Here is a 27,850-nt window from a genome sequence, read left to right as displayed (position 1 = left end):
CAAGAAGACAGCCATAAGAAACTGAAATCCTACTTACATCCTCAAACTGTGTTCTTACCTTAATGTCTGTGATTTCTTCATACAAAAGAACATGCTCATGAACTGGCACCAGTTGTAACTGGAGGAATAACACACTCTGTATGTGCCATCTCAGAACTTGTTTGCAGTGTTACATTTCCAGTATGCAATTGCACACCATGTCAACATGAGGAAGAAGCAGAGTTAAGAAAGAAGAAGTGAAGTTTACTTAATATCTTTTGATTGTAACATAACCTCACTGTAAAACTGTGATAAAAGGCAAATAAATATCAAGCACTGTAATACATGAATAGACAAAACACTGAGAGTAAATGAAGAGAAAATGTTTATTCCAAATTGGAGTACACATATTTTCCAAACAGAAATTGTGGAATGTCAGCTTAAATGAGCAGCCAATATTATAATCAGTGAGAGAACAGAATTCAAGTTTGACTACTGGTCAACACCTGTCTCCATTATTGTGATGCTATTCAAACTACAGAGAGTCAGAAATTATTTTTCCTTGCAACTTTGCATATTTCACTGGCGTTGCCTTCATTTGGACTTTAACGGTAACAAACAGTGCTGCAGAAAAAAATATAAGTGGAATTTTACTGGAAGCACATAAATGTTGTCACAAGAGTGAAAATGTCCAAATTATAAACATGTAAATGAGATTATTCATGTAATGGAAAAAAGCAATTTTAAGAAGGAACCTTCTTCTTCTTTTTTCTGCTCTTGTTTGAGCCTTCAGCTGATGCAGACTGCTGGGATAAATCAACTGATGCTCTATGAACACTCGCTTCTTCAGCAGGAGAGTCACCAATGTTTATTTCCTCTTCAGGTTCAAGATTTTGCAATCTGCAACCAAATTACCATAATTCATATATTTATTATATTTAACTCACATGTAATTACAATTCAATATAATTGCTACTTCAGACTCTACTGTTTGAATCCATTTTCCCACAAATGAAAGCGATGATGGCACTCACTGCTCCTCCTGCTCCAAGCTGTGCAACATTTGGAAGCCCGGTTCAAGAGACGGCTGCAACTCATCTGCTGAGTAGCCATCACCCAGTGCTGGGAAATGAATCTCTGGAATGTCTTCTTCACTTACAGTCTCACTGGGCCCACACCTGAGAAACAATAAGACTGTACATTAAATAAAAGTTGCTTAGTGAAATTATATGCTGTGTCGTCTGGTACAAATTGACAGTGGCTCTGATGATGGTGGTAGTAATCATCTCTGAAATGTTGATCAATTTCTACAAAACATGACGCAACATCCCAGAAGACAGTTATCTTGAAAACAGCTTAGTCAGTAAAGTGACTTGCTATGGCCTGGACTTCAATCCACAGCAAGTGAAGAGACTTCTTTTTGCCAGCATGCCAAAACCAGCTCTAGCCATCACACTGCCTCATTTCCCAGGAATAACTCTGTCTAATGCTGAAGATATGAACCAGTGGAGTGTAGCCTCCACTCTCCCAAACATCTTCATGGTGTGGTGTTTAAGCACAGGGACAACATCGCTGTCATTCTTACTTTTTATTTGAAGTGTGAAAAAGAGCAAGTACTTATTTTTGTAACACAACTGCTTAACTCTATACAATCCTATACAGACTACATATAAAATCCATCCTGCATATTATGCAGAAATCTGTGTTTATTTATATTATGTGAAAGTCCCATGCAAATAAACTCCGTTGTATTCATAAGCAATTTCATATGCATTACTATTTTAAACTAGAGACATCAAATATGGCTATTATCATCTCACAAAAAAAGGCTGACTGCCTGCCTTTCTTGTTTCAGATTCTGTAAATAAAAACTGGCTAAGAAAATTTAAATAATGAATGATGTAGGAAGGTGCACCTGTAGCCTTAATGATGTGGCTGGCCATCAGTGTCCAGAAATTAATACTATGTGAAGCTGAATATTACTCACTGACAACTGAAATAAGCATACCTAATCTCACTGTCACTTGTAGGTCTTAGAACTGGCAATGCAAGACTAGCATATTCATCCTGAAGACTGTTACATTTATTTATCATCATCTCATGATACTTTAGCACTCTTGTCTGATAAAACCCATGTAGAGTTTTTACACTACCCACGCCCATCTCATAAAATACACGTTCCATGGAATCCTGCAAGTACACAGTATATTAATACCACATTTTACAAACAATATTAAATAAATCACAAATAACAAACAAGGAAATGAATATAAAAGTAGCAACTGTAAAATCTGTTCAACAATCAATTAAATATTTCAATTATATTATAAAAAATCACTCACTGTAACTGCCTATTGCTTTAAGAAGGTACATCAAAAGTTTAGAATCCCAAACCTTTACGTGTGTTAGATGCGACACAACTGCATATAATTATCAAGTTTCTTGATTTTAATTTGAGCGGTGAGCTTCCATTCTAGCTCTGTTTCTTTTCACTTAACACACATGACAACACAATCTTCATATCATTAGTGTATCCAGTTTCTACAGATTTATGCCAAAACTCTTTGGAAACAATGCTGTATTTGAAAACCACAATAACTTTACCCAAAGCCATGTTGCAAGACAAACTATCAAATTTGACATCGTAACATGCAATTCAGAAAGATAAGAATTAACAGATCCAAAATTATGTGCTTATTATACTTACTGGAAAACCTGTAGAACCAGATATGTTCTCCTGGTCTACTGCAACCCGAAGCAGACGAGTAAACTTTTGGATATATTCCTCACTCACATCTGTCAATGTGTCCAAAACACACTGAGAAGTATCTGTTAAACACAAAACTCACATACCTATACTTGTAATAACTTAAAATCTAAAAAAATCAGTCAAGAACATAGGCTGAGACTACATAGTACCATTGAGACAAATTTCATACTATTGTCACAGCTGGGCTTACATAATTTTTATTTGTATGCATGTTTTAAGCCATTTGCTAAATAATATTTTATTATACTGAAGAAACATAATTTTTTTTCCCGACACATTTTTTGGTTCCCTAAAGTTTTGCGCTTGTTAGCACAGTAATTAACCTTTGGGTTCTGTGAAAGACAGGAAATGTTTCTACTAGCTGAGCAAAGAACTCTTCATTTTGAAAAGCTATAGCTTTAATACCAATACATAATTTTTAAAATGTGACAATTCATGTGAATGACAATTTTACGCTCACTTCGAAATAAAAGTGATACAAACTTAATCAACTTACTATCATATCCTATATGAGCCAAAATTGTTGCAACTGATTTTCGTAAGATCTTCTTCACAGTGTTCGCGTTTAGTCTAGGTGTTGGTGATCCCTGCCCTTCAGCAAACATGCTGAAACAATATTTGTAATATTGTAATGCACTGCTTTTCACTACAAACACATAGCATTAGCAGGGGTACCAAACAATTTTCAGTCTCTTACCTAGATTTCTTCTCCATATACCTAAAAGGGTAATTATATTCACATTTCCGAATTCTTTCTGGCATCTCTGGGATTGGAGGTGCTGGAGGAAGAGTTTCTGTTACGTCAAAGTCATTTTCATTCTGCAAATTAACAGAACAATATTACCTACAATCTACATTCAAAAATATGTAATAAGATTGTTTGGTGCTACAATAAATGTCATGTATTCAGTAAGAAAACCTCTATCAACAACAAATAAACACCAAAACCAATGTGGTTTCACAAAGAATATGCATGGATTATATAATATACATGTTACTTTATTCAATGATGATTTCGACCATTCAGATTATACCTCATCGAATAATAATATGACTAGTGAATAATGAAATGGTAGAAGGATATAATCCTAGCACAGCCTTGAAGAACTGAGGAAAATCAGGATTGTTGGTCTCTGAGTTGAGATTTCAAGCCAGGACCTCCCAAATATGATGCAGGAGTGCCAACAATTTAACCACAATGTTCAGAAATACAAGTGGAAAAATATGATCATGGAGTACAATTTATACCACTCTTCTTTGTAATCAATCTGACTGTAGTTTGTACTGAATATCATTTTGAACCATTATATTACCACAGATTTGAGTCCAAATCAATGATGTTTCTGCTTGACAATTTCAAATTAATTCTCTTTCTCGCTACCAATTACCTTGTAATTATCTCCTGGTAGCATGGAGCATGGAGCTCAGCTAATTCAATATCAGGCCAGCTATTAAATCTCACAAATACCTACACCTGAGATGCAGCCATTAAATAACAAAATTCATCCATTAATATTCTACAATTCATAAAACATCTTACTTAATGTAAAAACTTACATTTTGTTCTGCTTGTTGATGAGCCAATATCATCAAACTTTGTACTTTCTTAGAATGTTGCAAGAGTTGAATTGTATGTAACACAACATTGTCTGGGCAAATGCATTCCAATGGAACCCTAGTAAAGAAAAATATTAAATAATAGACATTCAAATATTATTTAAACTCTCCAGTGCACAGCTTTGGAACAAATGTGGCAAAGAATTACATCTACTGACAACAAACACATTTCTAAATGCCATATAACAATTTCTGGGGCCCACCCAGCCTCATATCCAATGGATACCGGGGTCCTTTCCTGGGGGTAAAGCATGGCTGGGGCGTGATGCTGACCACTCACCCCCATCTAGTGCCGCGGCCAAGAATAAGTAGGAGCTATACCTCCTCTGCTCCCAAGTGCCTACATGGCGTATAGTGGGATAGCTTTACTATTTCATTTTACTTTTTATGTAACTTTCCAGGTATACTAACCTTGAATTTAAAAAAGTTTAAGCCAACACTAAAAAACTATTTCCTGTCTCACTCGTTCTACTCCACTGAAGAATTTACGTCAAACAAAAATTCTCATCTATTATAATAAATACATGTATGCATTGCTTATACACAATGTGCATTATTATATCAATAGTGCATTATAGTCACATTTTGGAAGACAAATTAGAAATTATTAAATATTTTCAGTAAGCTTGGCCTGAAATATTAATGTCCCATAATGTTACAATTATAATGCTAAATTTCATTAGAAGATATCTCTTTAAAAATAATTAGTGTAATGAAGCCTACAATTGAGTGATGGTATCCTCATCATATTAACATTTTCACAGCAGCTAACCTCAGAAGTTAAATAGTAATATCCATGCCCATATGAGTCATGGACAATTTGCACTGCTTATTATGAAATGATAATGTATGTATCCTTTTTATGTTATATATTTTGAAAAAAAAATTATTGCACAGTCCATTCGAAGTGGTCTTTGTGGACTATTAAAAAATATTGTCCACTTACTCAGACAAGTCATCATCTTGCTTACATGGCTGATGAAGCATAAGTGGATCTGGTTTTGCAGCCTTAAGAATAAGAAAATTTCTCAGTTCTACTGGTATGACTTCTACTCCAACATTCTGTGACTCAGGCATCTCTCCCCAGTGGACTGTCACATGTTCCATTCTATAATTCACAAATATCATGTCTGAACCACTCAAGTTAGTGACACATTAAATTAGTAACATTGAAAGAATATCAGTGTTGGCCTTCTGGGTTTTAACATCATGTGGGCTTGCAGGCAGACACTGCTTATAGTATGTGACATAGCTAAGGTAGTTAGGCACCACTTCCTCACTGAGGAGACCCGAGTTCATTTCCAGGTCAGTAAATGTGGGCTTAGTGGCAGACAAAGAGGTAGTAGGACAGGCTTCCTCCAAGTTCTTTTGTTTTCCCCTGTCAATATCATTCCATCACTGCTACATATTCATTCATGATTAATTGTGTGGATGGGCAAGCCCAGTAGCAGCTGAGATCCACAGAAACATGGCCTCAGTCCATCAAAACAATAAAAAATAAATTGACAAACATATTGCCTCTATCTTCAACCCCGCTCTGTTTCTGGACTCGAATGAAAAGGTGAGGGCTACCTACTCAGATGGACTCCTTGGAAAGAGCTAGCCTCAATTACTGGATGGAAAAAAATTCAGTTTCTGAAATATTGTCTTTTATAACACCAGGCACTGGACAAAGTCCAGTAATCCACAAATATTAATAGTAGTACACTTGCCAGCACCCTTTATAACTAATATGGTGCACTTACTTTCAGTAAACTGAGGTCTACATCATGCCAGTCTATTACATATACTAACCATTTCTTTGCCTAGATATACAATAATTGGCAATGGCAATTACATAATCAACTACTGTGAAATTACAAATCTCTCACTCAAATTCATGTGAATAACACAATTAATACATGGACACCTTTTCTTCAAAGAATACGAGGAAACTTTGCTGTCTAATTTCTCCTGTCCTAAAAGTTTAGTTTTTCTATTCGTTAAAATAATTTTCAAATCTAACCTTCACTTACAGTACAAACCAGAAGTAACATAACCTAAATCAATTCCTATAAAAGCATTCTGAGGGGAGGTATTTTAGTACATGCAAATAATAATATCATGGTTTAAACAAAACATAATAACATTTTAAATTTGATTACTTAAGACGTCTTTTGCGGTACTATTTATGCAAACAGCTGACCACCGCACATTTGAATCGATACATAAAACATGAATGTAGCTACTATAAAATAACAATTCTAGAGGAACCAACTGTGCGAAATAAAACGTCTCAATAATGGCCAGTGTTTGAAGTTGGGGATTTAATTATTGACAGTGGTCTTCTGTGTTGTTGAAGCTGAAGATTAAAGAATTACGTTCCTTCGAAACCTTGATAACCACCTATAAAACACACGGCATCACAACCAAGATCATCTTTACTGCACAGAAAAGCAACAAAACTCAGGTATTGTAATCCTTTGATTTTGTCATTATTGGTTTTCCTGCGTAATGGTACTCATTGATTGCCAAACCGAAAGCAAACATAACCTATTCAGTTATGTAAAATTGTCTTAAAAGCTGCTACTAGTAGCTGCAATTGATAGGTGTAAGTCATGATGCTCCTTATTCATTAATTGTCCTACAGGGATAATTTTAGGATTTGTATACACAACAGTCCCTTATTTTAGTGCCTTTGCCAATTGGTGCATGGTCTGATAATACAGTTCCATATTTGAGGAGGCTTGATATACTGACCTGAATATACAAAATGGGCCGACCGGTATAATCTTTCCTTTTCTGACAGTTGTTTTCATCACTTGAATGAGGAACAAGGCAGAATTTTTATGATGAAATCTCTAGGAGAGCAGTTGGATGACCTGAAATGGGTTGATATATTGCATTGAAGGGGAATATGTTTACAACTGAAATGACTCATGATAATGTCCATTGACATTGGCTGAGTGGGCTGTATTAATTCCATTACCATAAACTTAATGAATTCCTCTCCATCGGCTATAACATGTCATGAAAATCCGGCAGTTCAAGTTACATTGTCTTCATTGATAAGTAAACTGATGCCACACTTAGAGTTGTCAATGTCACAGTAAAATTCACATTCTATATTGAAAAAAATAGGATGAGTGACACCTCTCTCTCCCCTTCAAGGGACCAGGTATTAATTATTGGACATTTGGTATGTTAAAACAAATATTACAACAAAGACCATGTGAAAATGCACATATACAAAATAGATAATTTATTTTATCACAATTCAATTACATACAATATAAATACAAAAATAATACTATAATTAGAAGTGACAGTTCCCAATGTAATATTTACTTTATAGAGTTGACCTTGAATGAAAATTGTCAAGATAAAATGATAACTTTTGTATTGTTCTATAACCTGGCTACTTGGTAATCTAATAGGGAATTATCAGACATTTTCCTTAAAACAATTTAAACATATATTAAAATTATGCAGAAAATTATGCAGTTGGCCTACCTGTCCAACCAAAAAATCATTGCATAGCACACAAAATTGCCAATTCTGTACATGTCTTCAAATAATAAATTTATAATATTTGTCAGGTGTTACACAATTCCTGTTCATCTGTATCTGATTTGCAATTGACAGCAAACATGTTTTGACTCCAATGCAACATATGCAGAAAACTATATACCTTAATGATAAATTTTGGCATAAAAATGAAATCAGCGCTACAGATGAAAAGCAGAACATGTGAACAGAATTGTTGTTGCATTAGGTGTTGCACTACATTGAGAAGAACACACTAACAAGTATAAAAATACAACTGCACTTCCAGAATCACTTTTAAATACAAAATTGCAGACGTGACAGTCCTTCCATTATTGGAAATGCTATGTAAGGAACACATGGCAAGAATTACATTTTCCAGATTAAAGGTGTAAGTTTTTTTTGAGGAAGATAGTATTTGGCAAAGGTACATTAATGCAATCACCTTTTCTTTCCTGTGCAAAATATTTGCTGAAAACCAGTGTTACTGGTTTCGCAGCTTCTGGTTAAGGAAGAACTGTATTTTGCTCATTACTGGCATGACTTCACCTAGAAACTTCACAGAAATGTAACTATTACAGATTGTAATACCACATTTTGACAATTAAATATGACAATTTAAATTTAACTAAAAAACTACAAAATGTTAAGTTAGTTCACATTTTAACATGCATTGTAATTTACAATATAAATATAATTTCTGCTTTGTGCGTATATTCATCACAGAATAATAGCAATAATAATATATAAATTAACATTGAGTACATTAAGAAAAACAAGGTCTGGAATGTTTAATAGCAAATTCAAAAGATCTGCATTGTAAGTAATATTTCCACATCATAGGAGCTGAACTGATAATGTTCAAACTTATTTTTAAGGAACTTATCATTACAGGAAAAAAAATATCACCCCTCAACTTTAACAAAGGAAGGTTAGTTCTCTGCATTGCATTATGATTAATAACAATAACAATGCTCTTAAAACAAATGTGACAGTATCTTTCTTCAAACTGAGTTCTTGCTAAAGTTACAGCATTTAAAAAGAAACGGTGCTCATTTACCACATGCGACTCAAACTGAGCCTAATGCCCACATTGTGATTCATTTCAATGTGGTGTATGTTTTTTCCAAAGGCCAATTTGTCTCAGCAGGAAATGAGTCAAGTATATTTAAGCTCATGTACCATCTTTAGGTGCCACATATTCGGTACAGTGTTTTCAGTGGAAGTTGGACCTTCATAGGTCTAAATACCCCCACCTACAGCATTTTTCAGATAAGGTTGCTCATTATGACATAAGAAGACTTTCTTTGCAGTGGCTGGTTGTTAGTACGCTGGTCAGATTCCGGCAGAGAATTAGGTGGAAGACTGAATGCCTCCTTCATGTTATTTAACTTTTCAATGGATAGTTTTCTAGCAGTTTCTGGACTATTCCATTCACTCTCAGGGTCTGAGAAGATATTTCTTGAATCACCACCATCAGCATTGCATTCGTCTGCTGATACATCAGAGGGATCGAGCTCATCTTCACCATAATATGGGTCATCTGTAATAGTACAGAAATAAATGAATTCATTGTGTGAGATTTGAGGATTTCATAGTGGATTTCTAGATTATGATCTTATAAAGATGGAGATGACACATTCCACCAGATGTTAGTGTCCGCCTATGGGATTACACAATATCACAGACAAATCTCATTTCATTCATGCCCTCCTGGAACTTTTGGTTCCACATACACTTAAGAATAATATCTCCTGTTAAGAAACTTAGTACAAGCCCACTAAGGTAGTAACACAAAAGCAAAAATGCCTCACAAGCTAACGAAGAAATATATTCAGGAGTGAATTTGATACTGACCTTCTTCTTGTATGACCTGCTGAGAAACCCATGATGAAGAATGGTCAATAGCGTGATCATTCCACTCATCATCAAATTCCAGCTGAATATTGTTTTCTCGTTCTTCTGGTGACAGCACGACACTGGAATCTGCATCTGTTACATCAACTATTTCTGTTACCTTAACCTGAAACATAAAATAAATAAACCAGATGCAGACATTGACTACAGCAGGAGCTTAATTTGTCCACTGCTGTTTGTTTGCTTGACAAGTGTTTAGTGCATAATTCATTATTGAACACAATGTCATCAAAATATTTCTCACATTTTCATCGCCTTTCTTTGTCTTGTCAATGGGCGTACTCACCCCATAACAGTGTCAGTACAGTTTATTTAAAGAAAATCCTGAGCAAAAATCTCGTCTCTATGACGAATTCCATACCTTGTTGTTCTCATCCATATAATAAAATGCCATCACAGTGTCATGGTGTGCCGTCTCCTGCAGAATGTGTTCAAAGGTGTCATTTTCCAATGGTGTCCCATGCTCAGCGTAATTCACTGTTAGGCTTGGACGTCTTGACAAAGTTGGTGGTAATTTCTGACCACAAGATGGTTCAGACTGATCTGCTGCACCAGTTCTAAAATGAAACATGAATAAATCAGATGAAAACAGCTTATATATGCATCAGATCTCAAAATAGCATCATACAGAGTCAATAGTACTTGTATACCTACTGTTACAGTATTCCAAATTTTTATCATGCATTCCCTAGGAACTTGTGGTATCTATACGAACATTCTACAGACAAAATTTTTACTAAAAGAATGGATTGACGATACAAAGAATCATCTGAGTGGCAGAAATGTCCTCATGGTCAACACATAGCAAATGTTTAGTAGCTGAAGTATAGTAAATTAAATTATTTTTAAATGTAGCCACTCACCTTTCATCAAGACTGAGAGTGAAATTAATATTCATCTTGTTCTTCACGGCAACTGGAATATCCTCAATACTCTCTATGTCATACTTGGCTGCAACAAACAAAACCAAATAATAAACAAAGTTTAAGATGTGCTATTTATGATCCAGATACTTTCAACAAAATCTATATAAATAAATGAATTAAGGACCGACACTCACTGCCTCCGAATTCAGTAATTGCAAGTTGACACCTGACCGTCGTATTCAGCTGCTGACGTTTCTTGTTCATTTTGTTGAGGAGGTCTGAGATTTGGTTTATGAGATACTGACTCAGCATCCATAGGTTGTTGCCCAGACACGGCGCGCTCGCTATGAATCTGCTCAAAAAAGTTATCAATATGAGCAGTCTATTTAATACATTTAAATTAAACTGCACTACTACAGAGTTATACTTTCATTATCAAGATAACATCTGATTTTGTAAATGCCATTTTGTCTTCATTAACTTCATTATCATCCTTCTCTAAAATTGTACGAAATATAACAGTTTATCTTCCCTCATTTTTTATCATGCCATTTAGACCTACTAATAGGAGAAGAAACAATAATATTAATTTAAAATTATTCATTACCAGGACTTTTTCCATCGTCTGTTTTTTTAAAAATCTCGACGTTTCGGAGGCTTGTTCTGTCTCCGTCCGATGGAAAAAGTCCCGATTATGAATAATTTTAAGTGTAAACTACCGTCGTCAAAACCCTTTAGAATTGAATAATATTAATCTTGAATATAAAATGAAAATGGTAGTTTATGAAACCCAAATTTAAAATCAATGAGATAATAATTACAATAAATATATTAAATAAAAGAGAGATACATAATCATATAAAAGTTTGAAAAGCATAAAATTTCCCCTTTTTAAAAATATGCGCACACAATACACGTCCTCCTTGTCTGCTAACCCCTTCTAAAACAAAACTAGCAACAACAGAAACACAACATAAGCAGCAAATTTAAGAACGTAGTATCAGCAGAGGCATTACAGATTTAGTAAGAGTGAAAGGCGATGCGCCAGAATAACTGGTAAACAAATTTACTGCATCCCAAAGAACTGAAGCACATTTACATTACAGGAAGCACGAACACTTACATTTCCATTTTTAAATCTCATTATGACACAAAATATTGCGGGGAACACTTTTCTAGTTACCATCATGTAAAAATGTTTAATCTATTTGAATAGAACAAAGTCAAAATTATTTACATTGCCATGTCCTGCTTGTAGCTCTAGGATATAAAGCGCGTATGAAACGTTTACTTAGAAAGCGCACAGAACACTAAACTTTTTAAGAAGTTCATGAAGGCAACACAGAAACATGTACCACATCTGCAATGCCTTCTGCTTACCTGATTTTGTTATTCTTTGCATGCAGACTGTGAGCGTGGTCGCTATGGCGATTTGTCAGTCTTTTGAACGTGGCATTTCCCACCACTCGAAATTCATAACAGTGTGTCTGCACCGTGTTACCAACATAACTAACACCAGGAAAATGGAACTGCAATGCTTTTACAATATTATTGCACAATTCAAGCACCCCTCTTTTTTAAAGTTACTAACATATACTCGTAATAGAAATTTGTATATTCACTTACAGAATTTTTTCAATATCTGTACTTCTAAATGACCAGAGTCAATAATTAAAATTATGATCTCAAATTTTCTAAAACGTAATAGAAGTATGAGCCAGTATTTATGGAAGAATTTAGTTTTACCGTGTTATTAGTATCTTTAAGCCATCCATCTCACCAAAAACCTGCTCGTTCTATATTTCATGCAATCCAAATTGACTTTAAAATGTTGTCTTCTTTGCGCAACAAAGAATAAAATCAAAATGTTTAAGTGCGTACTTTGTGAATGTGGCATAGATAATTTCGGCAGACAGCGTATACGGCAAGCTGAGTACAGACAGAAGTTTCATTCCACGGTGTTTGAATATCCAGTTTACGAGTCCTTTGTTGGCAGAATCTATCGCTTCTTCGAATATGGTTATTATTGTGTCTGGCAGCTTTGAGAGCAGTGCTTCCTGAAACATTGAATATTATGTTAATTCATTTATTTTCAAACTTGGCAAACAATTAAGATCCGAAGAAACTATTCACTCACATTTATAAAAAAATATTTTACAGGCTATAAGACACCCAGATCTTAGAGGGGAAAGAACCTCAGAGTCCACGCGGATTTTAAACATTTTTATGGAAATAAAATGTCCAGCACTCCAGAAAATATAGTTTTTCGCCTTTGCTGTCCAATCTCGAATGGAAATCAATATAACAGCCGACGGTACCAATACAGTGGCCTGTATACATTTACATAATATCGTCTCACTCCGTAAAATCAAAATTAAATAATGCGGGAGGAATAATTAACAGAAATAAATCAAGAAATTTGTTTATGAACATTGATGAGATGATAGCATTTTTAATAAACTGTCGTGAAGTTTCAGAAATGACTGAACGTCGATAAAATACGAATGTGGCCCCACGTCTTGAAGGGTTGAAAAAAAAACCCTGATTCAATTTTGTATTTTTGCTGCACTCACTTGTCTATGCAGTTCACATTCCTGACACTCCGGGTCAAACTCGAGGCTTTCGTCGAGGGTCTCCGACACAACGAACGTTGACTGGACGGCCAGACATCTCGTGCAGTTGATGAGATTATTTCTATGCAGGAACATAAGTGCATCATCGAATCCTTGTTTGCACATGTTAGACAACACCTGGAAAAGCACAGAATTCACATCTTAGAAACACAGCATTAGAAAAAAAGTCTTTATTAGATGCAAATAGGGAATTTGAACCCCCACACCGAAGCGCTGCGAGCTAGGGTTGAAAGTTTTGCTGCAATACCCACGCAATGTTAAAGTTAGGAATCCAGGCACAGACAACGCGACCACGGCTCACCGTAGACCAACAGCGGAAACCTCGAGTAAGACTTGGGCCAGTGGACATTAAGCCGGAGTAACTCGATTTAGATAATGCACCAACTCACGTGCAATTAGACGTTCAATGTGGTATTACATGAAGTGTAGTTTTATAAAGCGCGACCTTTGACAGTGCTTTATAACAAACCATAATAGACAGACTAATGAATTAATGTTTTTGCCACTGATGATGACCCCCTTGAGGTCGAATCACACGTGGCACAAAGTGTTATTTAATGTGTAAAGATTTTTGTTGTACGCATGATTTTATATGTGTTTTGTTATAACTGGACGAAAACTTTTTCTGTGTCCTGAACTCTCAGGACTTACGCCGGCACTCGCACTTAGTCTTGTTAACATTACGTTGAATATTCATCTCCTCACCTCTGGTTTTGGTGGAAACAATATCCCAACAAATCTGTAGATGTTGTGGCGAGACAGCTCGATACTCGTGTTTGAGACATTTATCTGCGAACAGAAAAACAAAACAAACAAACTGTTATTTTTTAAATTTAATATAATTTTCAATAATTTCTGGAATCTTTTGAAATAGGCTGCAAATATTACTTATTTTTTAATAAGTCTTTTATTTTATCTTAGTGAAATAATTAAGTTAGTGGATACAAAGAGCATGATTATTAATTATAAGATAAAAGTTTATACATATTTATTTTTTCTTCATTATAAGTGCCTGACAACAAATTCCCATCGATCATTCGATCTAAGATCGAGAGGCCCCACGTACTCTGAGGAAATGCATTTAACTTACGTGGAAAAGCTGAGATGACAAGTCACGAGGGCAGATATCGCTCTCTCCGCAGAAAGGGCTCACTGTAATAGTGTTTTCATCCAGCATTGGCAAATTATCACTAAATCCTCCGTCCATGTATCGTGTTCCATGAAACTTGGGTGGGAGAATTCCCGAGAAAACTGGAATGAAGGAGCTGGCCAGAAGAGCCTGGAAAGATAACACAACCCTTCAGTATCTTTTAACGGGTACAAATTATTCAAATTACAAACACGGTGGTCTAGCGGTTAGAACGCTGGCCTGGGGTCTCGGGTTCGATTCCCGGCGGTGCCCGAATTTATAACTTGTGTTGGGTAAGGCCGTGGTCTAGGCAACACGGAGTTTTCCTCCGTGGCATCCCAACAATTACTCCATTCACACACAGAAGAAGGCAATGGCAAACCACTTCTGGATCATCTGCCAAGAACGTATATGAACAGGTCCCAGTCCGAGAAAAGGATGGAAGGATCCTGTTCATGATATATGGACCTGTCGTCAGACAGAACACTAAATAAATAAAATAAATTAGATAATTAAAGTGCACCTCCCACGTACCTGAACAAGATCCTCTTTGCTACTGAACTGGGAAACTATAACATTTTTTCCGTCGTAAACTCGCGTCAGAGAAATGTGGAGTTTTCCGTTCACTCGTGTGTGGGCGTCATCAGGAAGCACCTGGAAGTGAATATGACAAAATACGCAATTAATCAAGCATTATCGACCTTCGTTTATCGGAATAGGTGCCACGTGGCTCCTGGAAGTTTGGCATTGTGCCACGCAAGACTTTAAAAAAAGCACGTGACCTAGAATTTTGAGCAGTAAATATCATGAAATCGCAGTTACCTTTTCTAATTGCACCAACAAAATATTGTGGATGTTAAACGACGGACTGAAGGGTCCGAGGGTTCTCTGTCGAGCTTCACCCACGACACGCAGGACATTGCTCAACATTTCACCTGAAAACACAAAAGTATGCGATTATAATACAAAATTGTAACAAATGATTTTGTTCCTGGCTACAAAATAAAATTGGGTGATTTCACAAAAATCAATGCTCATGAATATTTATGCGCCCCATCTCCGAAACGTCGTTTTACGTTTTATATTTTATTTACTAGACGATGGATAATATCCAAGAAAATTTTTATTAAAATGACTCTTCACCACCGTCAAGAACTTTTAGAGTTTAAAAACCCACAGAGTTTGCAAAAAAATAATTTGTAATCAGATTCTTACTTTAAAACTACAACCAATTATGTCAGCCTAGTAAATCAGTTCGTGTGCGTATAAACTGGTATATTATGGATGTCACTGCTGTGAATGTATCAATAAAATACCTAAAAAAAAGTTCTGTTCTTCAAAAGTCCAAGACGACAGACGCACAACCTTGTAATTTCATTGTCATGTTATTCATCTCCATCTCAAAAATTGCGTAATGATAAAGGTGAAGTCACCTCGAAGTTATTTGTTTCGTAACTGAGCATTTGTTACGTAGCACGTGTGAGGTAAGGAAGTGGCTTCCACTCCCTCATGCATATTCAGAAGGAAAACAGGAAAATAATAAATTCTAGTTGTACTCGTATCAGAATTAAATGAAAACGCGTGACAGCGGAGAGAATCAGACAAGACTAAAATATTAAGAAACTGTCACCAGAACAGAAAATCAACTTCAAATACCACGTAAAATTCTTCTACCCCACAAATAAACACGATCAAGTTCAATGTCAGTACGAGCTCAAAAGTCGTGTTACGAAACTAAGGAGCACTTGTAATTTGGTTAAGGCTGAGTTACTCGCGAAGTATAAAGTTCTGTGCAAGGTCATTCATTATGAGTGGTGACTGTACTATACGTCAGTCAGCTGATAACAGACCACACGCAGAAATAATGAAATGCATATATTAAATACGTAATGAGGAGATTTCTTACCTAAAATTACTGAAAAGAACTCCGTGAAATTTAATATTTTTACCTACAACGAAACTCAATTTAAGGCTTTGACCGGGATGTTCTTTTGTTAAATCTTATGTGGTACCGCCTGATTCGACTTCTAATGGTTAAGTGAAGTGTTTTCTTCGCGGTACGGTCTGGATTCGTAAATATTATGAAGACGAGCTTCAAAGGGTTAACCAGCTGATTTTCGTAATGGTGAGGTGTAGTGTTTTCTTCGCGGTACGGAGTGAATTCATAAATAATATTCAGACGATCTTCGGCTTCAAAGGGTTAATCTTGGTTCAAAATGGTCAAACCCTACTTTATATAAATCGCAGAACAACTTTTCAAAATTACTTCCATCTGCACTGCACGGCGCTTGATTAAGGCTTTGACCGGGATGTTCTTTTGTTAAATCTTATGTGGTACCGCCTGATTCGACTTCTAATGGTTAAGTGAAGTGTTTTCTTCGCGGTACGGTCTGGATTCGTAAATATTATGAAGACGAGCTTCGGCTTCAAAGGGTTAACCAGCTGATTTTCGTAATGGTGAGGTGTAGTGTTTTCTTCGCGGTACGGACTGGATTCGTAAATATTATGAAGACGAGCTTCGGCTTCAAAGGGTTAACCAGCTGATTTTCGTAATGGTTAAGTGAAATGTTTTCTTCGCGGTACGGTCTGGATTCGTAAATATTATGAAGACGAGCTTCGGCTTCAAAGGGTTAACCAGCTGATTTTCGTAATGGTGAGGTGTAGTGTTTTCTTCGCGGTACGGACTGGATTCATAAATATTATGAAGACGATCTTCGGCTTCAAAGGGTTAAGCACCAGTTTTTCTTTTTCTAGTCTAAGTACAATGAGGTTTCTGTATTCAAAACTTTGAAAAAGGGCCTTGGTTATAATTCGGTCGATGCTAATTTTTAAATATGTTTATTGCCGATGGAACTGCACTGTATTTGTGTGTCGGACTCCGCTGTACGTTGTCTCTGGTCAAGATTCCTAACTCCAAAGGCAGGAGGGCATCACGAATTGCAATTAAAATTCCTTTTATATTACGTAATTTAAAAATGTTTGATTACTAGATTCTGATATACTTCAGTACTGCAACATTAAATAACAAATATCTATAAATCAAATGACATAACTAAAACAAGAAGAATAATTGTTTATGACCAAGTAATTGATATATGAAAACAACATTGAAGACTGCGTGTTAAAATCTAATAAAATGAAGGGCTTAATAGACATAATAAAAATGAATTATTAAAATAAATAAATAGGGAGGATAAGGAAGGAGTCACGCATACAGCATCTTGCATCAGAAGCGATAAACATGAATTGACATCTCTCAAGAGAAAAGTCTTACTCTTAAATGTATCTAAGTAACTGATGTAAAAAGAAGTCATTTCACTTGAAATGTCATTAAGGAGGTCTTATGATGCCCAGAGTCCAGACCAATAATCGGTACCTCCAGGATGCTAACCACTGCTCGAAGTTTACAGAGTTCCGTATTTTACTCACTCAACAGACATTCGGTAAGATACTTCAGATGGGAGATCAGCTCATCACAAGCCCTTTATTATAACACAGGCATAAAGCGAAGCCTTTAGTGAACTTCGAACCGACGACAAAGTTAGGCAAATATTTAATTAAAACATCGCACCAATGTGTGAAAGTTGTTCCAATATGACAACAAATTGTCGTCGACTAGTTGTCTGGCACACAATGACCTTCGATCGCCCCGATTATGAAGGCAGTACGATCAAGGGCGACTTCTATCTCAAACTTCGCAATTCTATTAAGAGCGAGAGTGGTCTTCGCGTTTACAGAATAATTCGATGTGTTAATACAGTTGTCATACCACGAAGATAAAACAAAGATTTTGTCCCATTAAGATGTATGGGAGTGTGGACGTAGCTCAACCCCCAGTCGCCAAGTCCGTATGATAAGCACGATGGTAAAAATATATTTAAAATGGGGGTGGGCGTTGAGTACGAGTTTATAAATTTGATTCCTGGAATTTTCAAATGAAAGATTTGCCGACAGGAAGGAACTAATTTTATTAATAATCGATCTTCAAAGGGTCCGAACACGTAAGCCATTTGAACTCGCGTTACCACCCCTAATGGATGCTGGTTTATGGCGTGTTAAAAGAGCGAGAGCACAACGCGTACGAAGACCTCAAGACCTCAACTTATCTTCGTTACCAGAGCCAAGGCCTGCGCAAACACAGCTCGAACAGCGTAGGAAATGTTTTCGATTTCCAGCTGCAGAGTTCTTTTGTTGGTAATGACCCACAGCAGTGACGTCCGGGAACCGGTTTGTTTCCTTCAGACTTCAGAGGTTCTTTTCACAACCGGTCTACGTCCTTGAACGACTTGGTACAAGATCACTCCATTAAAACAAAGTTTGCATTTCCTGCTCATTCCATTGTACAGAATTTGTGTTGGGAACTGCAAATTTTTACACGAAAGTTCTGAATTCTGTAGGAAATTGCACGTAAGAATGTAAAGAAGGACAATTTTTATCCCACGAGGTCCAAAATCCCTGAACAGCAATGCCATGGCAACAAGACATTTGTGCAGATCTGATCTTTGCAAAGGAGAAGCGTTGTGTTTTCTTCGCGGTGCGGGCTGGAATATTGTCGAAACGAATTTCAGCTTCAGAGGGTTAGAACGGTCAGTGGACCACAACCCTGCCCAGTATAAAATACTCGAAACACAACATTTGTTTAAATTTAAGTGGGTATTTCGGTTTATCGATTACGATTATCCATATCTGCTGACAAAATGGATTATTCTTTTAAACGTATTCGGTAAGGGAAGGCTTAGAGATCCGTCTTTGGAACTACGCGTACAGTTTTATTCAGTGATAGCCAGCATTTAAAATAAACAACGCGGTGTTACTGGCCTGTTATCAAGTGTTACACAGATGTGTTTACGACTAATATCGTTTATTGTGTGTTATTCTGCGTGCGTGCGTGTGTCCTTTGTGTCAAAGACATTTCTGGCAAAGCACCAATATCTAACTCGAAGTTCGAAGGTCGTAAAATTCTTTTAATTACACAACAAAAGAAAACCTGTCTCAAAGTTTACTTTTCCCACCAACTGTACTTTTATTTGTAAAAGAATACGATAACAGAAGAATCTGTTCACATGCGTAGATTAAACACCAACACAACGTAAAACGCAATTTTGAAAACAAGAGACTTACGCCTAAGCGTTAATTAAAAGAAAACTGAATTATAATCTGCGATGAACACGTTCAAATTTTGAAAATCGTGTACGCCCAAAAATCGAAAGCGAGTTTGTAAAATGAAAATAATTTAATTTAAGAGAGAATATTTCGAAACTTCTCAGTCTGTAAAAAAACACGCGAAGTTATGACGTCACTGGATGAAGTCATTGCTCGAGTACCGAACTACGAAGAAGTCTCAAAGCCAAGGTTACTGTGTCGATCGTCCGTTTGCCATCGAGGTAAATACTGACAAAGAGAAAACACGAAGGCCTCGAAGGCCTTAGTGTCCGTTCAAGTGTGAGGACGAAACAGAAACTGCGAATTTCAAAATGAAATTTTTCTCCACACAAATAAAAGTGAAGTGGTTTCGAATAAAAATTGACATTCCATGAAGAAACTGGAGGTACTTTTTGATCTCGAACCAAATTCTATGGACCAGAATCCCTCTTCTCCTCAGCACCCTCAATTTTCGTGTTCTTTCGTCGACGTAAGAGACCAAATTTCACACCCAGACCAGACCAGAATCGTATAAGGACTTTTCGCTTGCGGGAATCCACCTAAAACCCCGAGTTTGGCTGTTTAATGACTATGTATCATGGAGCTGCGACCTACATCTGAGTGTCCTATAATGTGGCTCAGTAACAGATGTTACTTCCTAAACAAGTTTTTTCAATGTGCAAGACGAAATGTGCGCCTAATCTCGCATATGAGATAATTTCATACCATTACATAAATCGAGACCTTGTTGGTACTCGGAGGAGTCCCGAAAACTACTGATTTTATGAAATATAAAACATAGATTGACATAAATAGTTACGTGTTTTCATGTCAGCTAATTTTTAACACACTTTTTTACTTTATTCAGAACCGTCCCTAGAAGGGCGAAGGGCCCCGCACAAGTTCGTGTAATATTACTGGTATGTTCATGTATTAAAGAATGCATTCTCATTATCACTGTTCTGGGATTACAATAAAATGTTTTCTTGGACGTCCGAGGTGTCACGAAATATTTCATACATTCTAATGTCAAAGAGCGGAGGCCACCCCCCCAAGCGTGGGGCCCGGGGCGGTAGCCCCGCCCAAAGGACGGTCCCTACTGAATTTTTTTTATAAAAATTGTTTCTAAACAGAAAATGTACGAACCTAATGGCAAGTCACAGAGGAGGCTGCATGCTGCGATAGCTCCGGCCGAGGCCCCAGATATGTTGTTGAGGAGCAGGTGAGGGGCATACTTCTTGAAACATCCAGCAACACCCACGTGATATATTCCCAAAAATCCACATCCAGCGAATGACAGATTCATGGTGGACAAACTTGGCTCGTCACAGAGAAGTGTGCAGAACGTACGTTGTCCAAACAAAGCGAGTGGTACTTCGATATATCGATTTTTTTTAACAAGTCTAAGCACTGAGAAACAGTTTCACGATAAACTGCCTTCGCCACTGCTCGGTTCTTCACTGATGGGTTCTACAGCTGACTTACTAATTTTGGTGGTCTCCATTGATAACAATCGACGCGTTCACTTTCGTCCCACCTCTTATGACGTACATTGCAGCAATAAAATTGATTGGTTACTCTTCTGTGGTGTGGTGGTAACGCCCCGCCTATATTCGACTGCAGCGCCTCTAGCAGAAATAATTTTAATTACGAATTTTCTCTCTCTGATTCTTGTCGATTGTTCACCTCGACTTTAAAAGAGTATTTTTCATCTGTTGCGTTGGTACTGCGTTTACCTGCTATTTCAAATATCGTTGTTGGGTTCTTGAAACGATTGTAACTGCTAATCCGAATGTCTGGCTGGCTTTTAATTACATCTCGTCACTCAGTATAGTGACTGGCTGCAGAATGGACGACCGAGGTTCGATCCCCGACGGGGGCAGAGGTTTTTTCCTCTAGCCTCTACGTCTAGCCTGGCTATGGGGCTCACCTAGCCACCTGTCAGTGGGTACCGGGAGGGAAGAGGCCATTTTGAAGACCTTAGCTTAGATGGGAGGATAACAGACGTGGGAGGAATTGCATTCATCTGGTTCAGGACACGGCTGTCATGAACATGACAGTGAGCCTTCGGGTTCCGCGATGACTGTGGAATTTTTGACAGCGATTATTAGCTTCTGAAGAACGACTGTGGTCATTGGAGATGGTTTGAGGTTTAGGTTAGGTTTATAAAATCTGTGTACACGTGTGGGTAAGAACCAAGGCCTTCAACATTCACGCACGTGAATAATCCCTGAACTGTAATGTTTCGACGTGGGAAAATAGATAAGGTTGAATGCTGTTGATTTTGTGATTTATCATAATTTAATCTTGAGACAATGGAAGTTCAAGTTTTTAACTACGCACGGTAGAACTTTGTTCGCTGTTGCATCACTGCTGGCTCAACACAAGAAATGACTGAGAAAAAGCTTGTAGTTGTGGGTAAATCGAGCAGATGTGAGATCCGTGTGATTATATACAGCTGTCTTGAACCAACACCCAGATGTTACATTTAATAGTCATTTGTATTACGTAATCTGACAGGAAAGAGGTCTCTGTTTGTATGACCCCAAGATCTATATGACGTTTCGAAATCTTGCCATTATTTAGGAACTGCATGTATAATATTGTTTTGAAACAAAGAATGTAATTGCCAAAGTTGGACACGTCGCAGCGAAAATGTCACGGAATATTTTATTATATTCTGAATTAAGTCTAAACAGAATGTTACTTATAGTTCGTTGACACAGGTCCAGGTCCATCGGACTGATTGTGGTTGGCACACGCCTTCTTGGTAAGCTTATAGTCGCCTATGCCGTATTTCTGTAAGATTTCCGACTAAAATGTTGTAAGTAGTTCTCATTTCCCTCGTCTAATCTTCCTTCGGGGTCGTCAACTTATACGAGAACAAATTTTGAATCTCGTAATTGTATAAACAACTGCACTGACATTTTATGGTTTAGAGGATTCGTGAAACAGATTTTAATTCTGTATTTCCAATGCCTCCTCCAAGTGATTTCTTTATAAGCATGATTGTAGAACCAAAGCCAGTGTTGTTAGGTTATTATTCCGTAAACAAACATATTTACTTGCGTAATGAGTCCCATACTCAGTATTGAGCAAGCGATTGCTGATAAGTGACACATCACCACGGTGATTCTTGGGTTTATGACTTAGACGCGAAAGCATCATATCAAATTATACAGGATAGATTGACTTTTCTGCAACAAGATTATATTTAATTAAGCAGATAAACCACGGAACATTAAATTAATTTAAATCTGGGTATGTGCTCGTTTTTCTTGATGTTGAGATGGAAATACTCTTTTAAATACAAAGACTTTATAAACTGACCTGTTTTTAATACAGTTGTCACCGTCGTGTTATGTTTAACCGGATCGTAATTCAGTAGACGAAGGCTGCAGGTGTTAATATAGACCAAACAATGGGAATCCACGGGATTTGAAAGGACGTAACATATCGTAGGTTTTAAAATTCCATTGTAGGCTTTAAGTGCAAAAACATTTAGATTGGATTGACGGCAAAGTGAGGTAAATTTAACTTTCGTTTCTCAGATTTAAAACGGAAACGGAACACGAGATTCTGCATTGTTTGGAAAAGCTGCAAACGTGAACATTTTTGTAAAAAAAGAGTGTTCATAAAATACGCTACATTTCCAATTGTTACAAAGTTAACGAAACATACTTTACGAACTCCTTTGTTGTAACCAGTGACTCCAGTTTCCTTATAGAAATTGGTAAATAAAATTGAAGAATCATTAGAAGGAGACCGTGTACGAACATTGAGAAAGGTTGGACAACTTCTAGGAAGAAAGCGATTGTCTTAGATCGCTTTTGAACCACAAATCCTGTTATCACTTGACAGGATTTTTGAATAAACAGGCCCTCCACATGACTGTTCATTGTAGAAACAGTTTGTTAGGTATTTAACGAAGAGAATGTAAATAATTACTCAAATAACCTGTAAATGTTCTTAACATGAAGACGGTCGAAATGCCTTTATGCAGCGGTTTCTAATGGACGTATCTAACCTCAATACAAGACAAAATAACTCTGAAAAGGGATCTTCTAATCCTTTTAGTTTGTCATAACCTTCTCTCCCAGTAATTTGGAATCAAACCGAACTTCATTTTCATTAAGGCCGCTCCACCGTCGTACTTTTGACCTCCCGAACATCCTTAATATCAGCCTGGTGGCCGTACAAATTCATGAACGCCACAGAACTTCAGGGTTAGTGCGAATAAAGAAGCCAGAATGGCACAGAAAATACTTTCAGGAGTAAAAAAAGTGTCTCAGTGTCACGACTGAGCATCGAACTGGTGGTTTGTTTTGGTATATCGCGATTTTGAAGCTGTGTTACTTGGCACTGGACTTGAGAATTGCAACACATAGACACGTGTTGCTTTTCGATATGCCAACAAAAGATACAGTAATCTTTCTGAATAAGCGCTCTCTTGTGATCCACAACTGTGTTTTTGTTTCGTATTGTTTATCGTGTACATAGATAATGAACTTGTCCTTCACGATTCTCCGCACATACAATTCCTAGACTCTCCCATATTTTAAATGGCAGTGCCAGATGTTCATTTCCGCGTTAGCAAAAGCCCTGAAATGCCCTTAGGGACCAAGAATACCGAAAGGTACAAAATCAGGGAAAATTTTTCGAAATTGGTGAGAGTCATTGTTCTCACGGCGTCAGGTATAAAGATGTTTGTCTTCTGCGTAATCTAGAATATAATTTTTTCGACGTTTCAGAGGTGCTTATGGTGATGGAGGTAGTAGGCACCTCTGAAACGTCGAAAAAGTTATATTCCAGACTAGAAAATCATCTTCCCCTAAATCATTTCAGACTGTAACTGCTACAAACCACGTCGGATCTCCGACAAATGCGATAGGTAATCTATCCCATAAATCGATCCTTCTTCGTGTATCGATCTGTTTACACGGGGGAGTCATGGCAACAAAACTTAAACAAATCACACGCGAAGATCAAACAGCTGACGCGAACAGGTATCTATTTGCAGTATTAATCTTCGCGTTATCTGTAAGGCATCAAAGGTTACTTACTGAAAGCATTCAACTTGACATTGGACTGTATTGTTTCGTTTGTCTGCCTCGGACAATGCAATGCTTTAGAAAGAGTACAGAACATTTTATTGGTGATAAGTCCCAAGTATCCTTTAATGATATTGCTAGTTAGTCTTGTCTATCGGCAAGAAAACTTGTAAGGCCCTCAGAAATAAGGATCTGAATGCGCATGACAGGCCAAAATGTTTCGCTTTATACAAATTTTGTTTTCTGTTTCCTTCCGCTAAGGCGTTTATAACTGTGATTAATTTATAAAGCGAGTTCTGTCTCGTATTTGTAATATTGATCTTTGAGGTGAGATTTTAAAATCCAATAATTAATTTAAAAAACATATGGATATTTAACGACTTTCTCTAGGTAAAGAATCATCGAGTTTTTACACTGACTGAGTAATTTCTATTTTTATATATTTATATCTGCAGTAATTGAACACGAAGATTACAAGTGTCTCAGAGGTCATTCATCTGAAGACCTAAGCGGGTTTTTTTTTCAGTAACAGAAAACTTTAAATATAACGGCGAATTTAAGATTATCGTTTATTCCGTTTTCGATGTGATTATGAGAATTTTGAAAAACCTATAACAAAGTTCTTAATAAGGTAGTATATTTGCGTCATATTGTGAATTAGGTTAATATTTTAATATTTTCCGTCAAATCACAATTTTAATAAGATAATAAAATATAAAATATTTAAAATATCATTTCACGTTCCGCGGAACGTGAAATGATATTTTAAATATTTTATTATCTTATTAAAATTGTGATTTGACGGAAAATATTAAAATATTAAAGTTCTTAATGTAAAATTTACCCTTCAACTCAGTTAGTTTATTTATTAGTAAATTTGCATTTAATCTGAAGAAAATTTTGAAGTGTTGTGACGTGGAAATCCCTTTTTTTTTGAAGACGACGTAAGATTTATTTCGATACGATAAGATCACTGGGCCCGTTTAGAGAAATGTATTCCAGACAAATGTCTCTAGACTTCATATAAAGATCAGTTAGTCGTAATAAATTACACAAGCAACAAAAATGCCAGCTCCTTCTGCATCTTACATGGGAGCGTTCGTGCGTCATATTTCTGCAGAGTCGAACTTATCAACTTCACAGCTCCCTACAGGTCTTTCAGGGGGCATCTGTCGACCACAGATTAGGTCTAGTGACAAGAAACTCTCTCGGAGCAAACTGAGACGCAGAAGTCAAAAGGATTTTCACCTCAGAAACTGCACAAACAAGATAAAGGATCCATTTACATAAGAAGTTTATTTTGCTCGCGAAATTTTATAGCGTTGCACTGGCAGAAGGAATTCTGCTTAAGCACAAAATACGTAAAGAAACAACCCCCCCCCCCCCCCCCCCCCCCCGCAAATTTCACTACGCAGCCATTGCGTGGATTGTCTGTTGTATAGAATTGCAGAGGAATTTTTAAGAAGCCCACAGCAGGGAACAGAAGTAGGGACTTAATTATTAAACGCCGAGATAAACCTCGGGCATCTGCTATTTTGTTTAAAGATAACATTAAACTGGGATTTCGTCGAATGTCTGGATGCTCACACTCCCAGGTCTTAAACAAAACTAACAAATTTCCATTCGCCAAGAACATCTCATCTGAAAACGCAATTATTAGCTAGACGTAAATCACGGTGATGTTATGGTGAATAATGCAGAGCGTAAAGTCGATGGTCTCTTCACAGCGTTACCATGACAACGCTTATACCCACTGATAAGCATTACCCTGCTAACTTAATCAAATCAGATGTGTCATTTGACATGATTTTTTTTAGCGATCCTGCGTTAAGTATGAAATAAAAGAATGCGGAAGAATTGTAACACGCGTGCGTCGTGAAATTTCTTACGTTCTCCGTGTAGTCGTCAAAGTCTACTGACAGGAACGAATGTCGTAACTTAGTGTCAGGCTTAAATGAAAACATGTCAGAGACGGTGGAGAACTCGCGTTAACATCCACTTTCCACCAAGTGCCAAGGTAAAGAATGCGTGGAGTTTGACTTCAGAGCTCGGTCTCCATGTTAGGTCCAAATATTCTCCTCAGGCACTCTCTTATCCTCGACGTAAGAGACCGAGATTTTTACCCGTACAGAACAGAATGAAGTTATAATTCGTGCTCTAATGGAATCGGTTATAGAAATGCTTTTATTTGTAGTGTTCTGTCTGACGACAGGTCCATATGAACAGGATCCTTCCATCCTTTTCTCGGACTGGGACCTGTTCATATACGTTCTTGGCAGATGATCCAGAAGTGGTTTGCCATTGCCTTCTTCTGTGTGTGAATGGAGTAATTGTTGGGATGCCACGGAGGAAAACTCCGTGTTGCCTAGACCACGGCCTTGCCCAACACAAGTTATAAATTCGAACCCGAGACCCCAGGATTACAAGGCCAGCGTTCTAACCGCTAGACCACCTCATCTTATTATTATTTAGTGTTCTGTCTGACGACAGGTCCATATGAACAGGATCCTTCCATCCTTTTCTCGGACTGGGACCTGTTCATATACGTTCTTGGCAGATGATCCAGAAGTGGTTTGCCATTGCCTTCTTCTGTGTGTGAATGGAGTAATTGTTGGGATGCCACGGAGGAAAACTCCGTGTTGCCTAGACCACGGCCTTGCCCAACACAAGTTATAAATTCGGGCACCGCCGGGAATCGAACCCGAGACCCCCCCAGGATTACAAGGCCAGCGTTCTAGCCGCTACGTCATCAGAAAGCCAAGGGCGCGACTCGTATATCACTTACTTCAGCAAATTAACAAGAGTTTTAAGGCGACTGCATTCATCCCCAACTTCACTAGAATAAGAGATTACGTTAGAATTATGTAATTTCTGCTGAATTTACGAGATCAAGACACATCGTGAGTGTCAAGGATTTCAAAATAAATATCGCACACGACACGAACTGATATCAGTACGGTCTTAGAAGAAGAACTGTCTATCTCCAGAGAATATTAATTACAGAAGTCTTATAGAGCTGATTAAATTAATGACAGACAGACCTTGAGGGATTTTTTTTACAACCAAATATGATTTTCCCCTCCTTCATGAATGATCGAAAAGAACAAAGAATCAGTTCACGTACTCAGATCCAATTTCAACAAAATTAATTTCGATATTATCTTCCCATCTACTCCTTGGCGTCCGAAGTTATCTCTTACTTTTAAAATTTCCCGACTAAA

General features: G+C 37.1%; 2 protein-coding genes and 1 long non-coding RNA gene across 8 annotated transcripts in view; 1 reads left to right on the top strand and 2 right to left on the bottom strand.

Annotated features, from left to right (window-relative positions):
* The window catches only part of LOC147873067 (uncharacterized), a 67,863-nt gene that overhangs the window by 32,227 nt on the left and 7,786 nt on the right, over positions 1 to 27,850 (top strand). Inside the window, exon 5 of the long non-coding RNA XR_015536374.1 lies at positions 1,835 to 6,815. This is a non-coding gene — a long non-coding RNA (uncharacterized LOC147873067). The remainder of the gene's footprint in view (positions 1 to 1,834; positions 6,816 to 27,850) is intronic.
* On the bottom strand, positions 348 to 7,122 carry Spt7 (SAGA chromatin modifying complex subunit Spt7). Of its 5 annotated transcripts, none has more exons than XM_087353422.1 (9): positions 7,106 to 7,122; positions 5,313 to 5,474; positions 4,307 to 4,424; positions 3,447 to 3,568; positions 3,246 to 3,355; positions 2,687 to 2,808; positions 1,988 to 2,169; positions 1,014 to 1,157; positions 348 to 879 (listed from the first exon to the last, which is right to left on the bottom strand). In XM_087353422.1, exons 2-9 carry the CDS (start codon positions 5,471 to 5,473, stop codon positions 723 to 725), a joined length of 1,116 nt encoding a protein of 371 aa, XP_087209548.1. In that variant the 5' UTR covers position 5,474; positions 7,106 to 7,122; the 3' UTR covers positions 348 to 722. The 5 variants fall into 5 exon arrangements, with proteins under 5 accessions (XP_087209548.1, XP_087209552.1, XP_087209549.1 ...); XM_087353426.1 differs by lacking the exon at positions 7,106 to 7,122 and adding an exon at positions 6,624 to 6,749; XM_087353423.1 differs by lacking the exon at positions 7,106 to 7,122 and adding an exon at positions 6,511 to 6,642.
* On the bottom strand, positions 7,579 to 21,079 carry bmm (brummer). Of its 2 annotated transcripts, XM_087353416.1 has the most exons (13): positions 20,725 to 21,079; positions 15,259 to 15,371; positions 14,971 to 15,090; positions 14,398 to 14,586; positions 14,013 to 14,096; positions 13,248 to 13,424; positions 12,556 to 12,731; positions 12,055 to 12,183; positions 10,869 to 11,026; positions 10,672 to 10,759; positions 10,170 to 10,365; positions 9,749 to 9,914; positions 7,579 to 9,434 (listed from the first exon to the last, which is right to left on the bottom strand). In XM_087353416.1, the coding sequence occupies exons 1-13, from the start codon at positions 20,882 to 20,884 to the stop codon at positions 9,160 to 9,162; spliced, it is 2,031 nt and encodes a 676-aa protein (XP_087209542.1). In that variant the 5' UTR covers positions 20,885 to 21,079; the 3' UTR covers positions 7,579 to 9,159. The 2 variants fall into 2 exon arrangements, with proteins under 2 accessions (XP_087209542.1, XP_087209543.1); XM_087353417.1 differs by lacking the exon at positions 12,055 to 12,183 and having other exon boundaries at positions 20,725 to 21,074.

This window comes from Zootermopsis nevadensis, unplaced genomic scaffold (assembly GCF_977971745.1).
Source record: "Zootermopsis nevadensis isolate Lab colony 2312 unplaced genomic scaffold, Znev_1.0 Znev_ptg000022l, whole genome shotgun sequence".
NCBI lineage: Eukaryota > Metazoa > Arthropoda > Insecta > Blattodea > Termopsidae > Zootermopsis > Zootermopsis nevadensis.
The sequence above is the reverse complement of the archived record's forward strand: the minus strand, read 5'-3'. Positions and strand labels throughout refer to the sequence as shown.